Below are 25308 nucleotides of genomic sequence, written 5' to 3' on the forward strand. Positions count from 1 at the left end.
CTGTTTGAACGGTCGCGTGCGTGTGTGCGTGTGTGTGTGTGCGTGTGTGCGTGTGTGTGTGTGCGTGTGTGCGTGTGCGTGTGTGCGTGTGTGTGCGTGTGCACGCGATCGCCGGCACCGCCAAAGTGTCACGCACGCGACCCGCGTCTCACCGGCACCAGCTCCTCGGGGTTGCTGACAGACACGGTCGACAGCCGTCGTTTCCGCACGCCGGAGCAGTTGTTGGGGATCCTGAAGGCGCAGCGCTTGTGGTAGTCGAGGCCACAGCCTGCGAGATGGGTGGGATGCAGTACCCGGCAGCATGCAGCAAATCATCCAGCCAGCCTCCCACCCATCCAGCCACCCACCCGCCCAACCACCCAGCCGCCCACTCAGACACCCACTCAGCCACCCACCCACCCGCCCAACCACCCAGCCGCCCACTCAGACACCCACTCAGCCACCCACTCAGCCAACCACCCACCCGCCCAACCACCCAGCCACCCACTCAGACACCCACTCAGCCACCCACCCATCCACCCACCCACCCGCCCAACCACCCAGCCGCCCACTCAGACACCCACTCAGCCACCCGCCCACCCACCCACAAAAATCACAGTGCGATGCTAAGCTGTCGATTCTTTATAACTTCATTTTGCAGTTGACATAAATGCGAGCCCGTTTACATATTACAATTTTATAACATGTTTACTTCAATACCAATATACATTTTAAGTAAATAAACCGTATCTGTGACTATGTGACCGTTTAAACTATACTAATCGATTTTTAGCAGATGGTTGTGGCAGCTTCTGTAGCAGCATTTTCATGTCAATGATGAAACAGCAATAAATAAGTTATGCCATTACCCCTAAATCAATACCCTCAATATGACGTCTCATGGAAAAATAAACACAACAACACCGTGAAAACAGGCCATAATCAAGATTTAGAGACGTGTTTTGACTATCTAATTGACACGTTTGGTTGTGAAAACAGTTATTCAACTCACTGGTGAGCTCAACATATGAATTATAAATTGCACGTTAAACACTTTCATTTGTTGAGTTTCGTCGGGTGGTGAAGGGTCTTGACAATACATGGATGGGAGCGTTACGTGGCCAACCCCAAAAACCAATTGTTAATAACATATCTCGGTTACTTATCCACGTGCTAGATGACTTGAAAACTCCGTATATTATCTGGATTGACGATTTGACCATTTACAAGTCTGAAACATTGACCGGAACAGCACCCATAGCGTTAACAAGGCGCTGTGAAGGCAACCGGTGATCTCTGAGTGGAACTTCACTTCGGCTGGGTTCTGTTCGACTTTGTGACCCCTTAAAATATTTCCACATTCCGGCACACCACGTCCAGTAGTATACATATCGCTATGGCTCTGGCTATTCGTCAGATGCCGATATATTCCAGTCTGCAAGTGGCCCAATATATGTGTTTGTACCCAGCACACCACATCGAGTATACCTCAGACGATGGCTCTGCGTACTGGTCACATGCTACCGACTCTAGTCTACCTGCATGTGTGGCTCATTCCCTGTGGAGCCTTCAACCTCGTTGGCGTGTCCATGAAGAGACAGCGTGCCCATGATGAGTTTTCATTCTGCACCTCAGCGCCCACCTTTCTCACGGTTTTATTTTCACCAGGTGAAGCCCCACAGAGCTGTGAGCTCTTTTTCAGAGGTGACCTGGCCGCACACGATACCTCAGCGACGTCGCTTATCATCGGAACATGATCAATGATACAAGCGGCCAAATAATCTGAGCGCACGTTTTTAAACGTGGAGCAGGGCAAAGCCGGAGGACTCGGAGAAAAGTCGACATGGCAGGCACCAGGGTCGTGATCGAACCCACGACCTCCTTCTTACTGGACAAGTGAGGTAACATCTCCTTCATCCGAGTTGAATTTCACTTTGGCAAAACCGAAACAAAATTTCGATTTAAAGCTTTCGTGACTGCAGCGATTCATCTTCTTGGTTCTTTCGGTAAAGTCACGTAGAAGGGAAATAATAAAATAATAAAAATAAAACATAAAATAAAATTTTCACGACGTTTCGGCCACAACGCAAGCAGCCGTCCTCAGGTGAAGAACATGGCTGTCGGAAAGACAGATCATTCGGACGCTGTCTTTCAAGGCTGTCTTTCCGACAGCCCTGAAAGACAGCCCTGTTCTTCACCTGAGGACGGCTCCTTGCGTTGTGGCCGAAACGTCGTGAGAATTTTATTTCATGTTTTATTTTTATTATTTTATTACTTCCCTTCTACGTGACTTTACCGAAAGAACCAAGAAGATAAACCGAAACGCTTTAATACTTCGCAGCTGTTGATACCGATTTTAAAACTTCACGTACACAAGTTTTGACACAATTTACCAAATGTAATATATATAATATATATAGACACGACCATAGCGATTGATCGATCGGCCTGGCAAACGTTGAGCGAGAGAATGAATCCATCCCTCCGACCTTCGCACTTGAGCCCCTGCCGCACCAGGCCCCAGAGCATCTCCCCGCAGTAGTCGCAGAACGCGGGAGACTTGTACGAGTGCACGAAGAGCGCGTGCGGACGGATCTGGAAATCCTCGAACGTCGCCGACGCTTTGGCAAAAAAAGAGAGAGAAAGAGAGACAGGAAAAAAACACCACCGTTGACTTGATCCCACATTCATCAACGTCATCATCAGATGCATTACTTCATCAGCGCTGTTCACCAAGCGATACGTATTACGGCGCAAATCCTTTAATCGCATTTGGTGCGAGGGGCCACGAGGGGTGGAACGTATAATCTGTCTTTATTCACGCAAATTCTTCCTCGTATCTGTCTTGATACAGGGCCAATTGCTATTGATTTTAATAACATTTGAAAGTTATTGTGCATTGTTTATTTTATACATGGTCCTGATATAAATTGCATCTATTTATTTCTCAATTGTGCAATTTTCCCCGTCCTCTCAACATTTAAATATTGTCAGGATGAACCATTTCCTGTGACCGGTTAATTCAATTGGACGCCGGTTTGGTCTTATCGACTTGAGGTCACGATCGTCGATCTTGTGATGTAACCCAGGACTCATTTGCATCGCATTTAAATGTGTGTCTTAGTGGAGTATTTACATCTCCGGGTGAAGTAAAGACCGGGAGTAGATCAACATGGATAACAAGATGCGGTTGCCACCCATATGAGAATGGACGGTGACGTGGACAAGCGGTAGCGCATTTCACCACGTGTTGCCGAGGTTATTGGGGCGCCACGGTGGCGAGATGTTAACTACCTCGCCTGGCATACAGGTCATGGGTATATTTGTAGTTTGCATGCGTCTCTCCCCGTGGTGATCATGTGACTTTTTCTCCGGCTCCTCCGGTTTTTCCCTCTACATTTAGAATCAACGTCAGCATGCATTTACAGTCTTTGGCTGCTGTAAATTTCCACGTCATTAGCCGCTATCATTTGTGGCCAGGTCGCTTCTGAAAAAGAGCTATGTCGCAGCTCAGTGGGCCTTACCTGGTAAAATAAGAAAAGTGTACAGTTTCATATTCTTGGGTCTTTCGGTAAAGTCACGTAGATACGTTCAAAGAAAATAATCAAAAATAGCAGAAAACTATGACGTATCGATCGCAACGCAAGCGGTCGTTTTCCTGATGACAACCGAAAGACCCAAAAAATATGAATCCCTGCAGTCACGAAAACTTAAAGTCAAGATTTGTGCAGTTTTAGTTTTCTTATAACCAAAATAATGCATGTCACGTGCTTCGCAGTGGATGTTCGCAAGAGTTGGTCATTGCGTGCCAGCGTCAAGGACCAGATTTTTGACAAAATGAAAATACTAATAATAAGAGGAAATTTACTCAGTTGGGAATTTGCATTGCAATCACTGAGCACCCACTGGCAGAGATTATTGCCCCGGGTCACTAGCAAATGAGCGTGGCTAAACAAAATCAACGGAAGGTACCAGGTCGCAAATTTGAAATCGCACTAAGACTTTGGTAAAAGGATAGATTTTTACAAATGCGTTTTGCAAAGAATATGATAAATTTACTGCTATTTCTGCATATAAATATGATTTATTTTCTATTTTTTTGTGTGACTTGCATACCTTTCCTATACTTTGCACTCATATCGGTTTTTGTATTGTCTGCTGCTGTAACTTTCTGACCCGCCCCTTAATGGACATCTGTGAAAAAGAGCCTCGGAGCTCATCGGATTCCTCCAGGAAAATTTCTTTCTCCAGAATTTGCCACCTCCACCGCTGCAGACGTTTTCCATCCAGCGACGCGTACACTTAAACGGGCTGCGCTCTTGAGCCGCGGTAACGACTGGGCCGCTTCCGTCGGACGAAGCCTTCTTTACTGGGCCGCGAAGGAGAGCAGAGGCACAACGCTTTCCCATGAGCAGCTTCTCCGGACCGTGACATTTACAGAACACAGACTCCTTTCAAATGTCCACGCAAGTGTCCCCCCTCTCTTTGCACGCATTGCTCCAGCCCCCCCTCCCCCCACCCCACCCCCCCCCCAAAAAAAAAGATTCGGCTCTTCGGTTGAAAAGACTGCGCGCGATAGAATGGCGCGATAGAATGGTCGTTCTTTCTTTATTTCCAGACCTTTTAAATAAAGGGGTGCTTGTGCAGAGCCCAGACGCTAGTGCAACTATACGGCGAACGCCGCGCTCTCACTTATCCACGCGTTCGCGCGTTCGCCCAGCGTGATACTGTTTCAGAGTTGAAGTTGTAACCATAGCAATCGGCCGAATTGGCCGCGGTACCGAGGCTTGTGCTTTTGGTCGGTCTACCTTAATCACGGGCGCACAGTCTACGGATGGTGTGGAGCGCTCAAAACAGCCGTTGGCGCCGTTCTTGGGACGCGCGGTCGCTCGTGGCTCACAGCGGCGCTGTGCTGAGGATTATTCATCGCGGCCAAGGGCTGTGTCCGTTGCGGTGATGAAAAATAATACTGTGCTCGTGACAAAAAACAGGGGCAACCTAAAGCCAGTGGTGTGGCACGTGGTTGGAAGGGCCCATGGTGCTGGGAATGGAATTGGGCCCCCTCTACAATTTCCGCTCCATTTTCCTAGCCAGGTGCCTGGGCCCCCTCTGACCTGTTGGGTCCCATGATGCAGGGCGTGCGCACGATTCGATCGCTACGTCACCGCCAATAACGTAACAATGCCGTGATGGTTCTGTGCTTCAACACATCTGCCCCAAGTACACTTCCCTACACCTGAGGTTGAGAGCCACTCCTGTGACCGCCTTTGAAAGACACACTTGGAAATGTCATCAGAAGAACAAAGGCAGAGGTTCACATCGCTGCAAGCACGCGTGGACATTCACGCAGAAGAGTGAGCTCAGCGATAGCAGGAAGAGCATTCTCAGTGCCCCTTCCCGTGTGATTTCCTCATTTATGTCACCTGCTGATGATCACAGGTTTGCCTGCGTATGTATGTATATATGTTAAACTTCTTTCACACCGTATGTAGCCAACTGTGTGTGAGTGTGCGCTGTGTGTCGCTAGCTAGCGAACCAGGCGACCTGCTTTTGACTCCCAGCCATGGATAATATCAGCGGTGAGTCATGGCAAAACCATCCCTGGTCCTCCCTTATGTTGATTCAACATCAAATGAGTAACCCGGTGCAATGTGGAAAACGTCAAAACTGTGGAGACGAAGGCGATCTGGGCGTGGTAGCCGACAACACCGCCTCCTGGTGTTCCGTGCCAGCCCTAACGCGTGCTCACAACACTCTGTTGAAAGTCAGCATGCGGCCCTCGCGGTACGGGTTGTTTTCCATCTGCTGTTTCCGTGCCGAGTCGGAACCAAACCGTGCACCTGGCTGGAGGCCAAGCAGGGCCAGGGGCGGGGCTAACGACGTGTTCACTGCACGAGACATCAGTCGGTACGCTGTGAGGAAGATGAACAACCCTGGCTTTCCTGCGTCGTCTACCTGTGTCTCGACTCAGGTTTTTTTTTTCACCAGGTATATCCCACTGAGCTATATAACTTTTTCCTGAAGTGACTTGGCCAGAAATAAAAGCTCGACAAAGTGGCTGGCTTATCACGTGTAAATGTATAGCAGCCAACCCGATTTACGCGGAGAAAAGTCCACGTGACCACGGGGAGAGAGAGACACACAAACTGCAAATATACAGGCATGGTCACGGTCAGAATCGAACCCACGACCTCCTGCATACCAGGCAAGTTAGTTAACATCTGGCCACCGCGGCGCCCCTGATGTCAAGAGCAACGTAAAAACAACCCCGGCGCGTGCTAAGCCGTGCTGGGCTGGCTCGGCACGGCCCTGGCACGGCTCGGCAAACCGAGAGATATTTGTGCGTGCGTGCGTGATGGCACCTGAAAGCACCACTTCGACGAGGTCTCCGGCTTGGATGCCATCGGCCGTTGCCAGCAGCTGCAGAACGTTGTCCGAATGCGGGTCGTGGCGGAAGAGAAGGATCTTGTCGTACATGCCGTAGAAACCGCACTCGGGGAACTGCGGATGAGAGTTGCAAATAAACGGCCCTCAAATCGAGGGTACGTAACGACCGCGGAGATGTTCGCTGCGCAGCCCGCCGGCGAGCTTCCGTTGGACATTGTGCTTGACAACCCAAACGCGCGCCGGACATCACGATGTATGGATGTGGAAGTTCTTTCATACTGATAATTGTATGTGCGGGATATATGTGAAATTAATAACGGATGTTTATCGCTTACATTTTTTTTTATTCCACGCGGGGAAACATGAGCTGATGTATTCAATCAACGGGACACTTTTCAGTTGGTCTCATTTAATTCTGAGCGTACATTGGTGTACAAAGTACATTCGTCTTAATATCTGCGGTCTTTTCAAAACACTTTCCAAGCCACAGTCCTGGCTGAATGTTTAATAGCTGCACATTATTGTTGTAAACACAAGTGATCATATTCACTTCAAATTCACCTTCTCCGCAACATGAGATCCCTGGCCATGGCTTACATCAGAGGGAAAGTGATGTCTGATCCGGTCATGTTCTACTCTACTTCTATGGTTCCATGTCTACGCTGCCCCCTGTTCACCAACCCCACTTCAGACTACGGACGTGTGTGCTTATGTCCAAAGTGTGCTTGTATCAGAAGTTGCCCTTTGCCTTCCACCCAGCGGTGTAATGTGAGAGTATGATGCTAGATACCAAAGCTGCGCTTATATAATGCGTCCTTATATCCAGTCTCCGCTGCAGCGTCACGCGGAACGACATCATATGAGGCAATATGGAGAGGCGGCCTGTGCACGCTGCGGTTTATGAGGTCGTTATGTAAGAGGGCCCCTGCATTAAATACAACGGGCGTTAGTGCACTCGCAACTTCTTGGGGACAGATGCACTCCAAAAAAATCGATTCTTCCATGTCGACGGTTGCTCCAAGATGAAACGTGCAAGCGATGTAGAGTGAAAACAAAATACACATTCAGCTCATCGTGAACATGATCATCATGCGGTCAAGAACTCGCGACGCCCCAGAGCAGTTGTTAAAAAGTAACCTGAATTCTAATTATTGGTTCAGATTATCCCCGGGGTAAATTCTGCAGAGGGCACTGTATGTATGCCTGCTGAACTTCTTTCACACCGTACGTAGTCAACCGTGCGGAGGGGGACAACAATCACCGAGTACTAATCGAATCACATCGTCACCCCACAAAGCCCACACTGAGTCTGGAGACTATTTTCAAGAGGGTCCTGCATTGGGACGTTTGGCCCAATGCCTTTGACAACGTCCCTTGTCAGCCATGGGCGGAAACCGGAGAAGACGGAGGAAGACGACGCGGAAGAGGGGGGGTGGGGTGGGGGGGAAGACGTTACAAGCGGCCACGAAGAAAGGCGGCCGAGTCAGGGATCGAGTATCACCAGCGCGCCACCCTGCAAGCCGGATGAATGGCACAATTGTTGTTGTAACGTTCTGACCTGTCCCGACTGGACATCTGTGAGAAAGAGCTTCAGCAGCTCATTGCTCCTGCAGTGTGAATCAAGATTCTGATTCTGGCAATTCTGCGCGAGTGTCTGCGGCGTGGCCCGGCCGATGCGTGTCTCCTGATGTTCGCGGAGCCCACGACGCGAAGCAGCGTTCGCATCCTCTGGGACAGCTGCACACTGAAGCGGAAAGACGCTTTTTTTGTACGGCGAGGTGCGGTGTGCACGTGCGGTAGATCGCGCACTGCTAAACCATCCTCAGGCGAACAACTCCGCTCATCCTCGCAGCAGCAGCAGCAGCGGCTTCTGGCTGGCCATCGAACGAAGGCGGTGGTCACTTGCATCGCGCGGCGCTTTTAGATGCGCTTCTGCGGCCGTCTGGAACGCTCTTCCCTTCCGATGTTAGGAAGCCACTGGAGGCTGTGCACTTTTAAATTATCTCGATTGAAAACTCGTTTTTTCAAAAACTGCTTTTTGTGTTTAGTTTGTTGTCCTTTCCCTGCGCTTCTCATGAGCACGGTTGGCTACGTACGGTGCGAAAGCAGTTCAACATGCATAAATACAACCTACATATATGCAACATACATGCATGAAACATACATACATGAAACATACATACATGCAACATACGTACAACATGCATACAACATACATCCAGGTAATGTTGCAAGAGAAAAAAACAAAAGCGAGTAATGCACCTTGAAGAAAATAAATATGATGCCTCATTAACAACAACAACACAAGCAGTGCTGCTGCTGCACATGAATGCATCTGGTTAAGAGATGGAGTGATGCTCGCCCGTCCGACGAGAGCCCTTCAGCAGCACCCCGAGGCTTCAACAAGCGAGTGGCCCAGGGCTCAATACACTGGGGCCTCTCCACTGTGGTGTTCTGGACATCACCTCTTGTTCAGTGTGCTCGTTACAGAGAGGAGCACACAGCAGCAGGTCGGAGTAGTAGCAGTCGCGATAATAATACGGTCATTATTTATTCACCTGGGGAAGCCAACGAACCATTCATTACATTTTATGTTCTTACACGCCCAGAGGAAGCCCATGCAGTGCAGGGGGAGAACATACGGACTTCACAGCGGAAAGGTGGTCGATTTCAAGAAGCAAGTGTTACGACCAATGTGCCACCCTTACCGCTCCAGATCAACAAATACAAATAATAGACCCCCCCCACCACCACCCACCTCTGCCTGTTAAATAAAAAAAAGTTGTACGTGCATCTCATTATGCGGTCGGCATGCTTGCACGAGTGACCAGATCTGTACAACTGCATTGACACTGCCGGGCACGTGTTTGGGATGCGTTTTAATTTGAGGGGCCGTCTGTTATAATCCCGAGAACACGTTAACGGACTGATGATGAATAAATAAATAAGCAAAGAGATACCCGCGCAAGAGATAGAGCGCGGACGTGCGGGAAACCGGAATAAAATCCTCGACAAACTCACCCCCTGCTCAAAATGCTGCGTCGATAATTAAAGCACTACTTAACAAATCGGCTTTCGCCACCCATATTATCCATAATATAGGTAAATGTTGTGGGTTTACTCTCCAACACACCGATGTGCTGAACTGGTAACTAATTGACACGTTTTGTTTACGTGGCAACCCTTACAAATGTTTAACGACACATTTATATTTACGTGATCCAATCCCAAAAACCTCTATAATGGAAAATAAAGCACGGGTCTCCGTGCGGTGTTGTTGTTGTTGCTACGAAGCTGCAGCGTCAAATCCAGAGGCTTAGGTCTACAACCTGGTAGCAGGTGGCAGAGTGATAACGCTTGTGCTTCAGAGCAAGAAGTTAATGGGTTCGATTCCTGACTCTGGCGCTTTCTGTGCGGAGTTTGTATGTTCTCCCCCTGTTTGTTCTGCATGGCCTTCCTTTTAAAACACCGTAAAAAAAACTTCATTGGTATTGGCCGACAACTCATGGCTAACAATGTACCTGCAATATATTCATTCGAGATTAGATGTGTAGGAACATTGCTCCTACGGTGGCAGGATCCTCCTGAAAAAGAGTCTTGAGACTCAGTGAGGCTTTCCTGGACAACCTAGAAGAATCCGGATTATAAAAACCTACCAACATGCACCTGAATTTTATTTTAGGAAGCTGCACACCGCACAGAGATCCGACTGCGGTGTGTTATGATTGGAACATTGATCTGGCAGTTCAATTCGATCTCCAGGCACGGCAGTCGAAGCTATGGGCGAGTGTCGCTAAGTCAACCTCTACCAAGACACCTGGCCAGCATGGAAGGTTGGGCCAAATACATTTTAGAGGGGCAATCTAGTGTCACTTGTCCTCGCATGAGTGAGTGATTTCAGGGATGCGTCTTAAAAAAATGTGTTACACTGAACAGAGCTCTTGACGGGGTTTCACTTGCTGGAATCTACCACTGATTTTGGAGATAACTTCCTTGATCTGACCAAACATGCCGAGTGTATCTTGTACGTCATCGAGTCTTCTTCTAAATGCTCCCCGTTCGCCTACGCAACCGCAGCTTTACAATGTGCCAGCCACGTGGCAATGGCGAGGCCCTTTAATGAACAGCTCTAAATTAGACATTCGTCTCATACGATATAGGCAGAGCTCAATTTCAGCTGCGACGGTGACCTGGAAAATATGTCTGCACCTGGCACACCACATTCAGTATGCTTCTCCGCATACAGTATCCCAGCCACGGCTGTGGCTTCGAGTCCCGTGCCACCTTCTCCAGTCTACCAGTGGACCCGTAAAATATTCAGTGAGAAACTAAGCCCTGGGGTATAGGATTCATCGGGTCCTTTGTGGAACCCAGAGTGACCAAAACAAGGCATAAACACAGCCACAAGCAAGGCGATAGCAACTACAGACCCTTGCGCTGATAACAGATTTGTGGAAACACACGCACACAAGCTCGCGCACCTACATGCGCATGAATGCGCCAGCAGCGTCACCAGACACCCGCGCCATCGGCCAACTGGCGAGGCGCATGGCACAAACGAGCGCGGGCTACGATCAGAGCCACGTCCACCGACTGGTGCGCCTGTTGCGTCCGCGGGTATCGCCTTGCGGGGCGAGACAATAGGCGAATTCCCGACACCGGAACCACGCCGAGCGGATGAACTTTCAGGCTAATGAGAGGGACGACCAACGGAGAGCGCCAAGACGGTTCGGTTTTTAATATTTGACGCTCCGCCACGGACGCTCGCCACCCGTGCCAAATGCTCCGCGCGCCTGCTTTTGTTCCTTTGTGTGTGTGTCTGTGTGTGTGTGTGTGTCTGTGTGTGTGTGTCTGTGTGTGTGTGTTCATTCTATTAGCTTAAATGTTCATTAGCATATGTGAGTACATCACAAAGTACGTCATTGATTTGCAGATGCTCAATGCAGAGCAAATCCAAACATTGATTTTAAGTGATACATTACCATTATTACATACACCACTTGTAGAATGGCATTAGCATATTGCTGTTTAGTTTTTGCATGCGCTTGTGCATATTTATTTTTTTAAACACATTTTGGGGGAAAAAGTTATCAATTATTGAACAATAAGCTCAGAAATGCTGTTTATGTTAAGGTAATATATGTAAACACTTCATTGCAGATGCTCATCTGCTTCTATGCATCCAGATGAATTCCAGCTGAGTATAACCTGGCGGGTAAATGAGATAGCAGGAGCAAAGAGCCGCCAAGCATTACAAAATGGGCCAGCACAGCCTCACCTATTAAGCAAGCGAGTACTCGTGGTGACCAAATGAATGTGCACTGTGCACTTGTGCTCCAACATACATGAAAGATGTGGTGGGGGGGGGGGAGTGATGCCACAGTTGATAGCACACTCCACTATGAATCTGGCCACCTCTATTCGGTAGCGATAAACATTTGAACCCACTCCAGGGTTCCCATATTCACCACCCCACACCGACGATCATGGTGAAGTATGGTCAAACGACCACAACGGACCGACACGTCCTGGGAAGGCCTTCATCCGCCAGTGGTTTGACAAAGGTCTGACAATTACGATTAAAACCGGACCGTTATAATTAGTATGGCAAAAGAGTATGCTGTGGTAACCCTAACCGCATTGTTTTCCACGTATTTGGAACACAATGCAGTTTATAACGTGGCAGCCTTTGCACAGCAGCTCAAGCGGCCTGTATGCGGCTATAGAAGCAGCCCCATCGCGCGGCTCCTGTCCACTGGTGGCATAGGCTCTTGCCGAACGCAGCTGTGCAGGGCGGGGGTTGCGAATGAGTCCAGAGGGCGTATTTACACATTTCACCTCGTCTCAGAACCACACGTGTCAATATTATAAAGGGTGTCTCGCTCAGCGCTTTAATCATGGCATTATCATAAAAATGCGTTCTACTTTAGCCACACGCAATCATTATCGACGTATGGTTATAGGTACAATCGTGAGTTTTTGGGGTAACAAATGTACGTCTGCGGTCATGGTGTGCAGTTGGTGTCGATTTGAGAGTGCCTTATGAGCAGATGTTGTTAGCCACGTGTGTCTGTGTTATCCGTCTGGTTATCTGCATACAACGTGAACATGATGAATGATCGACTGCTTCCGGGTGACTTCTGCACAAACACTGAGAAGATGAGATGAGTTTAGCGATTCCGGGAAACTTGGTGACTCCTATTACCCATTGTTTGCCTATCCACGACTGGATGAGGGCCTCCCCACATCTTGTGGCCCATCGGGGATGTCTGACCATACTTCTCCACGCTGGTGTGTACGGACTTGTGGAGGCGGAGGGAGAGCACAACTATGGATTTGGCTGCTCTGGCCTCTACTGCCCGCAACGCCTGTTGCACCTTGTATTTGTGTGCGTGGTGGTCACCCATCCGTGTAAGTGCTGCCCGGTCTCAATCCTCATCACCTTCCCAGATCTTACCAGATCAGGGGGAATTCCAAGCGACTTTGTGAAAGGAAAATGCAAGGATCATTTAGCTGCCACATCTGGGTCACTCCTCCTCTTGAGCACGATTAAATGTGGATATTGGGAAACTCCGTTCGGTCGTAAGAGTATATCCTGATCAGGGGTGCTGACATGCGGGTGGATAATTGAGAATACTGTCTGTTACGCTGAATGGACGCCTACGCATTTTGAAGAGTGCTCTGGCCTGCATCATTTGGAACCGGGCTGCATTTGTTAAACCGGCACAACTGCTGATGGGAAGCAAAAAGTCAAAACCGGTCTGGAGTTGTCATGCTTTGGCAAATGCTGCTGAAAAATGTTGGTCTGGAAGACCAATCGGCTGATGAACCAAAATACTTTTTTTTGGATGTGGAAATTCATACTTTTGACTGTTTCGTTAAAGAACAGTCTTAGGCAGTGTGCAGTGGCGTGGTGGTTTAACACACGTTGCAATAAGCATGGCAATCCAAGTTTGATTCGTGGCCGTGGCGAACATCCGTTGTGAGTGATATGTGACGTGATCCTGGATCTCCCTTCAACCCTCCTTTCACCAACCCACAATGAACAAGACGGTACATTTTGGCACGAAAAAAAACCCCTCATGACTGACAGCGTGGGAAGGTCTTCATCTACCAGTGAATGGACGAAATGTTCTGAACATTATTATTGTTATAATTGAATAGATTGTGCATGTGTGTACGCATGTAGCCAAAGCAACCATGAGGCATATGTGAACACAAACACACAACTTTACTGCATTTATGGTACACACACACACACTACAAAGCTTTAAATATTGACTCAGCGGCCTTCAAGGCAATGAATAATATCTGACTCATGACATACAGTGTCGGCGATATAGATTTGTATGCGCCACAGTGCTGTCTTGTGCCGCAAGTTAAGTTATTTGTCGCGTGTCCTTGCTACGTCCCACACAAGACACGTGCTGCACGGACATTTACTATGTACGGAGAGTGGCAGGAAACTGAGCTCCCCCCCATCAATACCCCTGCTGAAGGCTTACCCCCCCCCACCCTGCACCCCCTTCCAGATTATTATACCCAAAGTCAAAAAGAATGCTGGCACAAAAATAAAAGTACAATTCAGCCTCGCCTCGTGCGCACAGGGGGCGAGAGCCAGAGCAGGATGCACGACAGACGAAAGCGGATCGTGTCGTTTGTAAAAAAAATAAAACACAGAATCTATTAATTAAATAATTGTGAGTTTTTGTATTGCCTCCCACCTTTAAACAAGGTCACGCTGCATAGTTGACCCTGTAGAAATGTATGTTTTTTTATTTTAATCAAATTTTTCCCAGAAATTTTACCGTGAAAGTATTCTCAGGTAAGAGAAGTGTGGGTAGTCTATTTACTGTTCCTACTAAACAATTTATTTTATTTTATTGGGTAAGGCCCATGGAGCTGTATAGCTATTTTCTATAAGCTACCTGGCAATCACGAATGATAGCTCAACCAAGTGGCTTATCACGTCGTAATGTGTAGCATTCAAATAAGCGAAACGCGCACGTTTCTAAATGTGGAGGGGAAAAGCGGAGGACCCGAGGAAAAATCCACACGGCCACGGGAAGAACACGCAAACTCTAAATATATCCTAGATTTGAAGCTTTCGTGACTGCAAGGCATCATATTCTTAGGTTTTTTCGGTAAAGTCACGTAGGTAAAACATCAAAATTAATGAAAATAAAATAAAATAAAAACAAAAATCACGACGTTTCTGCATCACTTGATGCATCAAGTGATGCAGCTAATTCGGCTGTGACGGTCCCACCTGATGACGGAGACTTGTGTTGCCTCCGAAACGTCGTGATTTTTGTTTTTATTTTATTTTATTTTCATTAATTTTGATGTTTTACCTACGTGACTTTACCGAAAAAACCTAAGAATAATCTAAATATATCGGCGTCAGGGTCAGGGTCGAACCCACGACCTCCTGCAGACCAGGCGAGGGAGTTAACATTTCGCCACCGCGAAAGATTACACTTCAAGTAGATATGCATTGGAAAGTGGTGTCTAAACAGTCACAACATAGATTAGTGTGGGCAAATGTCATTTTATAATGATTCAGTGGAGGTAAATATAGCAGTATATCGTCTCAAATATCATAGTGGATTAGGGGGTGGAGTGGTGGCACAGTGGTTAGCACACCGCACGATGAACCTGGCGACCTGAGTTTCATTCGCAGCTATGGTGAACGTCAGTGGCGAGTGCTGCACCCCTCCCCCTGGCCTGTTTACTAGCCCGCACGGTTCAGTGTGGTGAAGTATGGTCAACACAGCCCCCATGATCCACACAGCATTGGGATATGCCTTCATCAATCTGTGGATTAATAAAGGGCTGTCCGTTTTTTATGATTATTAATCGCGTTTACCAACAATTACAGCAAAAACTGCTCACCTCATTTGCTTCCCCAGAGGGAAAAAACGGACACATGTACAGGGTGATCCATTTACAGACACCTCGTGGATTTCAAATGACACTCTTACTTTCATCTCAACTGCTGACTGAACACTGAAAGCCATGGCTCTCTTTTCTGGAGGAGAGTGATGGCGGATTTAATACTGTGAATGTATCGTCTTGGTTCTTTCGGTAAAGTCACGTAGAAGGGAAATAATAAAATAATAAAAATAAAACATAATAAAATAAATGTGAATGTATTGATATTGCATGGAGGTAGGTGGAGGCTCTGAAAAAAAAGATTGTTTTTGCCATACTACATGGTACTGTGTTGGGCATATATGAATGGATCAAGCTATATATAAAATGAAAGGTCCAGCCCAGCAACTGTTTGCTCACGTCACTGCTGTCTCTATAGAGGGCGGCCCACAAACCAGGGCACATCGGGTTATTAAATCCTTTATATTAAGTTCACTTGCTTGCTTGCTTGCGCGCTTACGACCGTGCAAATCTTTCGGTCGTTTTTTTACCCACTTCCCGTGATCCAATCGAGCTGACATTTTGAACACAGACTCGTTGTGCGTGACAATTAATTTTCGTGAAATTTTTTTTCCAAAATTTTACACTTTTTAGGAAAAAAAAATATGTAATTACCAATTGCTTAATGGTGGCAAGCAATCATCTGACCCATAGGTGGCAGCCATCTCAAGCCAGAGGACGAGAGGACTCTAGCCGCCACGCATATAAAGGATTTATAGTGAAAAACTTTGTTTTTACGGGTTAATTTTTTACATATTTAAACACATGCCATGAACACATTCAAATTGCTTATTCTGAACGGTAGCTTTTGTCTGTAATTAGAAATTAATACGTTCTTCTTCCTTTAAAGATGACGTATACAAATAGAAAGACATTTGACTTCAGACGAACGAGTTCAGTTAGTTTGTATACATGCTAAAGAAGGCAGCTGTAATCTTTAAAAAGTCCCAACAAAAATTTTCAAAAGAGAATGCACGCATGCATTCGTGTTAATGAAATTCCAATTGAACATTTGTTAAAATAAATGAAATAACAGTACGCGATGTGTTAACATGAATATTATAACCCTATGTGTCCTGACTTTTGTGCCACCCTCTATAAATATAACATGTATGAACGTAGTTAATAGGCTGGGTTATGTGCCCTTGCCTCGTGTGACGCTTGCCTGCTTGACGATGAACTCATTGTACAGACTAAAGTGTCAAGAGTGAGTTCCTGTTGTGTACAGGATACACAGTGTGACACGATTTGTGGGGTGGATCAGTAGTGCAGTGGGTAATACACTAATGAATCTGACAACCCGAGTTCTATATCTGGCCACAGCGAATATATCTGAATTGGTCGTGGTCCCACCCATTCCCCATCAACCAATCTTTTCAAACCAATCTTGGTGAGGTAAGGTCAAACAACGTCCATGACTGACAGCACGGCCTGGCCTTCATCCAGCTGTGAATTCTATGTATGATGAACTTTTTTCATACCGTAACGTAACCCACCGTGCTAATCGGGGAAAAAAACAAATGTATAACGGCATATTTAAGTAAATTGCTATAATACTGTATAGCGATGGCTTCTAGTTGCGGATTAATCGAGATGGCAAAGTGGATTTTATCATTATTCTGTCACCAAAATTAAAGTCTTAAATCCCCGTGACCTTAGCATATTTAGATTATACGTGTTTGCTTTGTTTTTCTTTCCTTCGTAATTAGACTAACGTTGTGTTATTCTAAGCGACAGTAAGGACTGACTTAGGAAACATGACCCCAAGTCAACCCCGCGCATGTTTGTTCAAGCCTGCTGTCTATCCGATGTGGTAAAATTATTTACTGACATTTCAACTGCAAACTATTCATAGTTCAAGCTGATGTTTGGCCACACCCTAAAAGGGCTTTGGCATTTTGGAAAATCCAAAACTTTTCTTGAAGTTTAAATTCAACACGCCGGATGTTACGCGCCCATTGCTATGCTTAATAATTTATTCTTAATATTTCAGAATCACATCAAAATATATATACTGGAGGAATCCGATGAACTAGAAAGTTATTTTTCACAGATGCCCAATGTTTTGGGTCAGATCACTCTTGGCATCGTTTACTGCAGTTTCCTACTTACCTCTACATTGATGACGTCACACAAGGCCCAAGATTGGAAAAGATTTTCACAAATGTGTCAGTTGCCTGATGATGCCAGTGTACAACTACCAGCGAAAGCTCCTCCCAAACAGTTCTTGGAATTTGATTTCATTTTCCAGTATTGTTGGAGAATTTAATTACTCTTGGATTGCTAATATAGGGCTGCAGGATGCATACAATGTAAAACAACACGTGTTGTTTAAAATAATCATCTAAAAATACAGTAATAAAGGTGAGCTCGGCAATACACTATTGGACAAAGGCCTCCCTACGCTGTGTCGGCCATGGGGTTTGTTTTTACCATTCTTCACCGTGCTTGATGGTAAGGGTCAGTGAAGGAAGTCGATGCTAACCTTGGCTGGGAATTGAACTCAGGTCGCTGTGTTCATAGTGCCGTGCACCATTGCTCCCCACCCCCAAATGCTGTTTACCACGATTTTTATATTATCGCACTTGTTACATGCAAACACAATTTTCCCTTTTTTTTGTTACAAAGAACGTCAACTCATTTGCATCGATCGACACACGAGATAAACGCGTCATTCTAAAGAACTGGTTCAACAGAGAAGTTGAGATAAAGTCTCCAGGTCAAGTCACGTGAAACAGCCTTTGAGAATAATACTAAAAATACTGTAATACTTTGCAAAAATGAGGCCGGGCAGGAACCTGTACTTGGCAATGTGACGCATAAGGGGAAGGAAAAGGAGTACAGGAAGACAAAAAAGCAGGTGTCTCGATGCAGTGGTGAAACATTTACAAGAAATGGAATTAAGGTAAAAGAGAGCAGTAATTTCCATATATATAAAAGGCAAAGTTGTGATTATGTGTGTCTGTTCAAAATGTTTAGCGTACTTCCCGACATGCAACAAACTTGAAATTTGCCATGTGGGTACTTTCCAGACTGTACACCATGCAAAAATTACAAAAACACACTTTTTTGAGGGGGGGGGGAGCTCAATACGCCACCTGAGATAATGCATTACACACCATGGCTTGGCCAACCTCAGAAAGAACACAGGTGAGTGATGATTTAAAGACCTGTGGCTATTTTTTTAATAGATGTAGCACTTGCAGATGTGCCAAACTTTAACTGCCAACTGTCAATTAGAAGGACATATGCGTATGTTTACTGTAGTCCAATGTAACTAAATGCAGTTCAAATAACTTGTGCAATCATACCACTACTAATTTATTGAAAGATGTTTGTCATTGTATATGATTCGTGAATTACGAGTCATGCAAGGATGAAGAATACACCAGATATTCTGAAGAAACAATATACATTATCAAAGTGTAGTGTTTTTTTTAAAGAGCAACATCACTTGTTTAATCAGGCAACTGATAGGTTAAGATTGCTCGATAGAGACCCCTCTTAATGAATGTCTAAATTACAATATTAAAAAAAAACATCATCATCACACGCCAGATTTTGTTTAAAGATGATTAATTTCATCATTATACTAATACGGATGTATCTAAAGATTTTTGTCCGTCATGCCACGTTTAACTCGACAGCCAAAAGTAGAATGAGGATGAGCCCCTTGCGTATATGGTGGCCTTCCTGTGTACACGGCCGTGGTGACAGATGGTGCCACAGCCTACAGAAGCTATTAAATATCATATAAATATTATACGACTAAACAGTAATAATCATGTGTACTCTCCTCCAATGTTTGCTCGTGATCTGTTTCCAGGATGTTTTCAGCATGTTTGTAGACTTTAGCTCTTAAAGTATTGAACGATGAGTGACAAAACATGAAGATTAACGTTAATTCATCACCACTGTCATCATCAGCCATGGTCAATCCACTGCTGGACGAAGGCCTCTCCCAAACAGCTGACGTGTCGTACATAGTAACCTCAGTTCTTCTGTATTGTTCTCAATAATGGTGAGCCAGCCACGATATTTTGAGCCCACGGTAATCACTATCTTGTCTCGTCCAGTGTTTTCAAGACATGCCGTAAAATGCATTTCTTAGACGGTATTGTATTTTTTAATACGACCAATTATTGATGCTCCATACGTGCTGTCCCCCATCCTCTGAAATTTGCCGAACTGTTGGTCAAATCGGAGATGGCAATGATTGGGTGGACTGCCAGGAAGTGCACATTGCTCAAGGTACGAATTGACAAGCGGCAGATGCAGACACCGGATGCACATGTGTAGTTAGTGATGTTGCGCAAACAGGCAGTACTATAATACCGTGCTTAGGGCCCTGTGTGTATAATTACATGTCTCTGCCTATGCAGCCTCCCAAAATTCAGCCATTTGTCCCCCGCCGCTCGCAATCACGATGGTATGAAGCTACTTGCGTTTGGCGAGACCTCGTACTGAACAGAGATAATTTCAACTCCGATTAACAAGGTGGGCTACGTACGGTGCGAAAGAAGTTTAACATACGTATAACTTATTTTCTGCCTTTCAATGCTTACAGTATTTACATTACAATTGTGCATCATTTTATTTTTTTGGATTTTTGATAAAACACTTGTGCAAAAGAATCGTAATAATAATTACAAAGTGCCTTTTAATTACGCAAGACAGCCTCGCTGAACCTCCAGTTATGTTTTGTTGGCTCATGGGAGGAAGCCAGGCCACCCGAACAAAACCACAAATATGAATTGATAACTCTTAAAGCTCCGCATAGATGTATTTAATCCACGGATGATCCAATCTACTCAACCAATTACAGACTGAACCCAAGTTGATGGCCACCTCAAAGTCCCACATCTGTAACACCTGGCTATGCACTTGTGGTATCCAATTTAACTTACTAAGCTCAACCCAGCTGCTTTTATACAATAGATTAATCTAACTTGTGGTTATTAACGAGAGTCTGTAAGATCTATTTCACAGCAGGTCGTAGGCTTTGACAATTTACCTGCTACAGTGTCATGGTGGTGAGATGTTAACCACCTCGCCTGGTATACATGAGATCAAGGGTTCGATCCCGACCCTGACATCTGCTTATTTTGAGTTTGCATGTTATCCCCGTAGTCATGTGGATTTTTTTCCAGATCCTCCAGTTTTTCCCTGCACATTTAGAATCAGCATGCGTTTAGAGTATTTGGCTGCTATAAATGTCCACGTGATAAGCCACTTCTTTGGGCTATAATTTATGATAACCAGGTCGCTTCTGAAAAAGAGCTATATAGCTAAGTGGGCCTTACCTGGTAAAATATAATTTTAAAAAAAGTATGTCGTTCAAAAGGACCACCCGGAGGATGCTACAACAATCAGCAATGATGCAACGATGTTGTCCTGCTGTGGCATCGCCATCGAGTGTGCAGGCGGTGCCACTGCGCCAGGGCCCACGGGTCACATGGGCCAGTTGCTGGGTTACACAGTATGGGGGGGTGGAGGGGATTGGACAGGTGGCCCCATTTAGTTTTAGTTGAGTTTCAACACGCTAGCCCTGGCTGTGGGGCGAGTGCTTCGTGGCTGCTTGGGGCTGTTCACCTGGGCAATGGACCCAACGACCTTGAGTTCAAATACAGGCCAAGGCGAACGATGTCTAAACCTGACCTGGTGCCACTCACAACCCCATTCCCCAACCCACACTGACGATGGTGGTGAAGTATGGCTTAAACAACCTCGTTGACTCTGAGGCATTCATCCAGCAGTGGACTAATAGGCTGGAAATTGTGCGTGAATAAAAGTTTAATGTATGTGATTAAGATACTGTAATCTGACAAATCCGATCGCAGTGCAATGCATTATAATATTGTCTGTTTCAGAAGAATCCTGTTAAACGGATTGTCTCTGCTATCTGTAGGGAATGTGGACGTATAATGTGCAACAGGTCCGTAATGCGATCAGCCCAGCCAGGTGGCTCGGCGGGGGAGCAAGACGGCTCGCAAACAAGAAGGGTACCGAAGTTCAAATTCTGGTCGGGGGTTAACCCATCATCCCTCCACGGTTGATAAAAACAAATGACTACTACTTTGTGGAGAAGTCAACGGTGTTGATCCTCTGGGTAGACTTTGCCTCAGCTCATAGGAATTTAAATCGATGGTCATTTGAGCAAGGATATTCCCCAAGTCATTCAATCGGCGGGTCTTTGACGTTCACAAAAAGTGTTTCTCGTCGCAAATAAGCAAACGGACTGAGCACTTATCCATTGTCAGTCCCGGGCTAATGGTGAAAATTCCATATTTCTATGGCCGGGGGTTAGTTCATTCATAGGTCTGCCACTGTTCACCCAGTGGTGAGGTAACTGCTCTGACCAGCCGGCACAACAATAAGTGAACAGTGAGGTACAGTAGAAATTGGTGTTGATGGAAGTGGCAGCTGGTGGTCGTGCTGTGTTGGTACTGGAGATGGGGCTCATGATGGTGCTGCTGGTAGTTCCATGGTGATGGTGGTGGTGGTTGGTAGTGGTTGTGCTTTTGGTGCTGTGGTGGTGCTGGTGATTGTGGTTCTGCTGGTGGTGCTGTTGGCGTGATGATGCTGCTGGTGATGGTGATAGTGTTGCTCGTTCTACTGTTGGGAGCTATCGCTACTACTACTACTGATGATGATGACGATGCTCATTCGTCTTCATCAGCTTCTGCTGGCATTGCTGTAGCAGCAGCAGCAGTAGTAACAGCCAGTACTGCAGTGAGGCGCAACAATCAATCCGCCGCATCACCCCTAAAAAAATTATCAAACACAACTCTCACAAAAGCCCTCCGAAGATGACATCGTCAGCAACGTACCTTCTGATCCACGATTGAGCACGCGAGCTCTCTGATGGCCGCCAGAGACATCCCGTTCGCGTCGAGCGTCACGGCCTCTCGTGACAATCCGATCTGCAGCTGGAAGGAGATCCCGAACGCCGCTAGAGGTGATGGGGAATCGAGCTGCATCGACTGCAGGGACCCCTGTGGAGACACCCCTGGGCATGGCCCCAGCCCTGCTGGACTTGACCCGGCTCTGGGTCGGTTCTGGTCCCTTTGATCCGAGTGGCCGCAGAGAGGACTTGAGTCTGATCTGACCACGGAGGCCACCGCCTCTTGGTCATGATGATGATGGTGGTGGTGCTGATGTTGATGATGGTCGTCACACGCTTGCATTATCGTGGAAGTTGAAATTGTGAGCTGGGGTTTTTTTGGTCAATGTTTGCTCTTTGAATACTGTAATTAAATCTTATTAGGTGTATGTAATTGCTACTAGTTATGAGTATATATTATTAATACAAAAATATATCTATATACAGCAAGACGTATATTTAATATTATTTGGTATCTGCATAACATTAGCAGTATAAGGATATCCCTGGGTAATCAGGCACAATGAAAATAATTGCTGTACTACATATGGTAAACTGTCAATAAGGAAAACTACTACAATAGCCGAATGTATTCAACTTGTTTCACACCGTACCTATGTGTCTGCACGTGTGTGTGAAAGTCTCTGCATGTGGACGTTATGTACTCGCATCTACATGCATGCTGATCTGTTGTAGATGTATCTACATATGTAATAAGGCAAGTCTACATTTGCAAATGTGTGCGTTTTAATGTTTAAGTGAATGTCTAATGTCCTTTCCTCTATGTCCACGTATGTGAATGTTTTAACGACATGCGCCTGTGTACATGCAAACACGTGTGTGTGTGTGTGCACGTGTCTAAGTACTGTATATCTAAGGTGCTTGCTAACACCACTTGCCACAACAGCCTGCTAGAAGGCTATAAGAGGGGAGGGGGGATGTTGCCTGTCCTTCGTACGGTGTGGACACGTGTAAACAAGTGAGTCTGCTGACACGCGCACCGATTGACGTGCACACGTAAAGCGCTGCGAGCGTCTGCGAGCGATGCGTCTGCGGCGTGCAACTCGGCGGAGCGGCGAGGATTCGCCCGACGCTGGCAACTCCTGACAGTGGCTGTCAGCAGGAGACCCCAGCGTGCACGCGTGCAGCTACGACGCGAACGAGGAGGCGGAATAGACTCGCCGCGCGCTCCGAGAGCTCCCTCCCCTCCCTCCCTCCCATCCCTCCCTCCCCTCCCTCCCATCCCTCCCCTCCCTCCCTCCCATCCCTCCCTCCCCTCCCTCCCTCCCATCCCTCCCCTCCCTCCCTCCCTCCCATCCCTCCCTCCCCTCCCTCCCATCCCTCCCTCCCTCCCCTCCCTCCCATCCCTCCCTCCCCTCCCTCCCATCCCTCCCCTCCCTCCCTCCCATCCCTCTCGCTCATCGCAAGCTTCCTTCCTCCTCCTGCTGCTGCTGCCCACGCAGAGCACTCGCGCGCATGTGTGCGTGTGTGGGTGAGTGTGTGTGTGGGTGAGTGCTTGTGCGCGTGCGTGTGTGAGTGTGTGTGCGTGTGTGTGTGGGTGAGTGTGTGTGTGTGGGTGAGTGTGTGTGCGTGTGTGTGTGGGTGTGTGTGGGTGAGTGTGTGCGTGTGTGAGTGCGTGTGTGAGTGAGTGTGTGGGTGAGTGAGTGTGTGGGTGAGTGCGTGTGTGTGTGTGCGTGTGGGTGTGTGTGGGTGAGTGTGTGCGTGTGTGAGTGCGTGTGTGAGTGAGTGTGTGGGTGAGTGAGTGTGTGGGTGAGTGCGTGTGTGTGTGTGTGCGTGTGTGTGTGGGTGTGTGTGGGTGAGTGTGCGCGTGTGTGAGTGCGTGTGTGAGTGAGTGTGTGGGTGAGTGTGTGCGTGTGTTCGTGTGTGTGTGGGTGAGTGTGTGCGTGCGTGCGTGTGCGGGTGAGTGTGTGTGCGTGTGTGCGTGCGTGTGTGGGTGAGTGTGTGTGTGTGAGTGTGTCTGTGTGTAGTGGGGAGTGGTAGTGTAGCGGTTAGCGCTACGCTGCGCTACGAACCTGGCCACCCGGGTTGGATTCCCGCTCGCGGCCAACACCGGTGACGATTATCTAAACCGGTTCTGGGGCGGCCTCCCCTAGGTCGACTCAGCATCAAATGAGTTATCTGGTGCGATGTGTAAACGTCGCCACTGGGGAGACAAAGGCGGCCGGGTGTGGTGCTGGCCTCCCACCCCCTCGTGTACCGTTCCAGCCTTCATAGGTGCTCGCTAACAGCACTTGCTCCTACATCATGTTAAGGCTATACGGGAAATATTTATCTTTGTATGAGCGTGTGTATGTGGTGTGTTTGTGCGTGGGTGTACGGTCCCTGTGTCGGGAACAGCATTTGCCCCTACAGTTTCTTAAGGCTATACGGGGGATCTTTGTATTCGTATGCCAGCAAGCCTTCGACACTTCACGTGGCCTCAAAGTGCACCTAGCATGGCACGAGCGCTGTGGTGACGTCACCGCCACTCAGTGGTGAACGTGGTTGTTGTTGTGTGCGGTGTGTGCGTGCACGTACGTGTGTGTGTGGGCGTCAGTGTGCGGGGGAGCGGTGGTGTAAGTGGTTAGCGCGCTGCGCTACGAACCTGACGACTCACGGCCACCCCAAGTGACGATTACGCCTCCCCGAGATGTGAAATAATCGCCACTGGGGAGACAAAGGCGGCTGGGTGTGGTGCTGGCCACCCACCCCCCTTCATTGATGGTCGCCAGTTCTGTAAGTCTAAGTGTGTGGACATTTGTCTCTGTTTTTTTCGCCATGCATAATGTATGAGTGTGACATGCAGGGCAGGGCGATATGGGTTGGCTGCTCATTCAAACCTCTGAAAATGCTCTGGGGAATCGCATCGTTATTGCTGTGTGCTTGTCGGCTGGCCAAAGGATCATAACTTACAAACGCTTTGCATCGGTTCTTCATAATCATCCATCCATCCCCGGATGAATGCCTCCCCGAGCCGTCTCGATCGCTAACGGTTCCTACGATGCAACAACAACAACCACAACCATCCAGCCAGCAGCAACCTGCACGCGATCTGATTTCGTTGCTCCATCTCCGTGGTCGTCCGTGTTGCGTCCTTTGAAGGCCGCCACGTTGCTAACAGCGCG

The 25308-nt window shown here is 47.2% G+C and overlaps 1 protein-coding gene across 2 annotated transcripts in view; it reads right to left on the reverse strand.

The window, feature by feature from the left end:
• Nucleotides 1-24880, reverse strand: part of LOC144941813 (serine/threonine-protein kinase D1-like) — a 45281-nt gene extending 20401 nt beyond the window's left edge. The window contains exons 1-5 of one of the 2 annotated variants that reach the window (XM_078868280.1): nucleotides 24789-24880; nucleotides 22131-22404; nucleotides 6342-6480; nucleotides 2469-2600; nucleotides 153-268 (exon numbers count right to left, since the gene is read on the reverse strand). In XM_078868280.1, the coding sequence (XP_078724406.1) occupies nucleotides 153-268; nucleotides 2469-2600; nucleotides 6342-6480; nucleotides 22131-22280 (537 nt within the window). In that variant the 5' untranslated portion in view covers nucleotides 22281-22404; nucleotides 24789-24880. Of the gene's footprint in view, nucleotides 1-152; nucleotides 269-2468; nucleotides 2601-6341; nucleotides 6481-22130; nucleotides 22539-24788 lie in introns of those variants that run through there. The other variant, XM_078868279.1, reaches the window with a different exon arrangement.
• Between the last annotated feature and the right edge of the window lie 428 nt (nucleotides 24881-25308).

The sequence above is a fragment of the Lampetra fluviatilis genome, chromosome 25, assembly GCF_964198595.1.
Source record: "Lampetra fluviatilis chromosome 25, kcLamFluv1.1, whole genome shotgun sequence".
Taxonomy (NCBI): Eukaryota; Metazoa; Chordata; class Hyperoartia; order Petromyzontiformes; family Petromyzontidae; genus Lampetra; species Lampetra fluviatilis.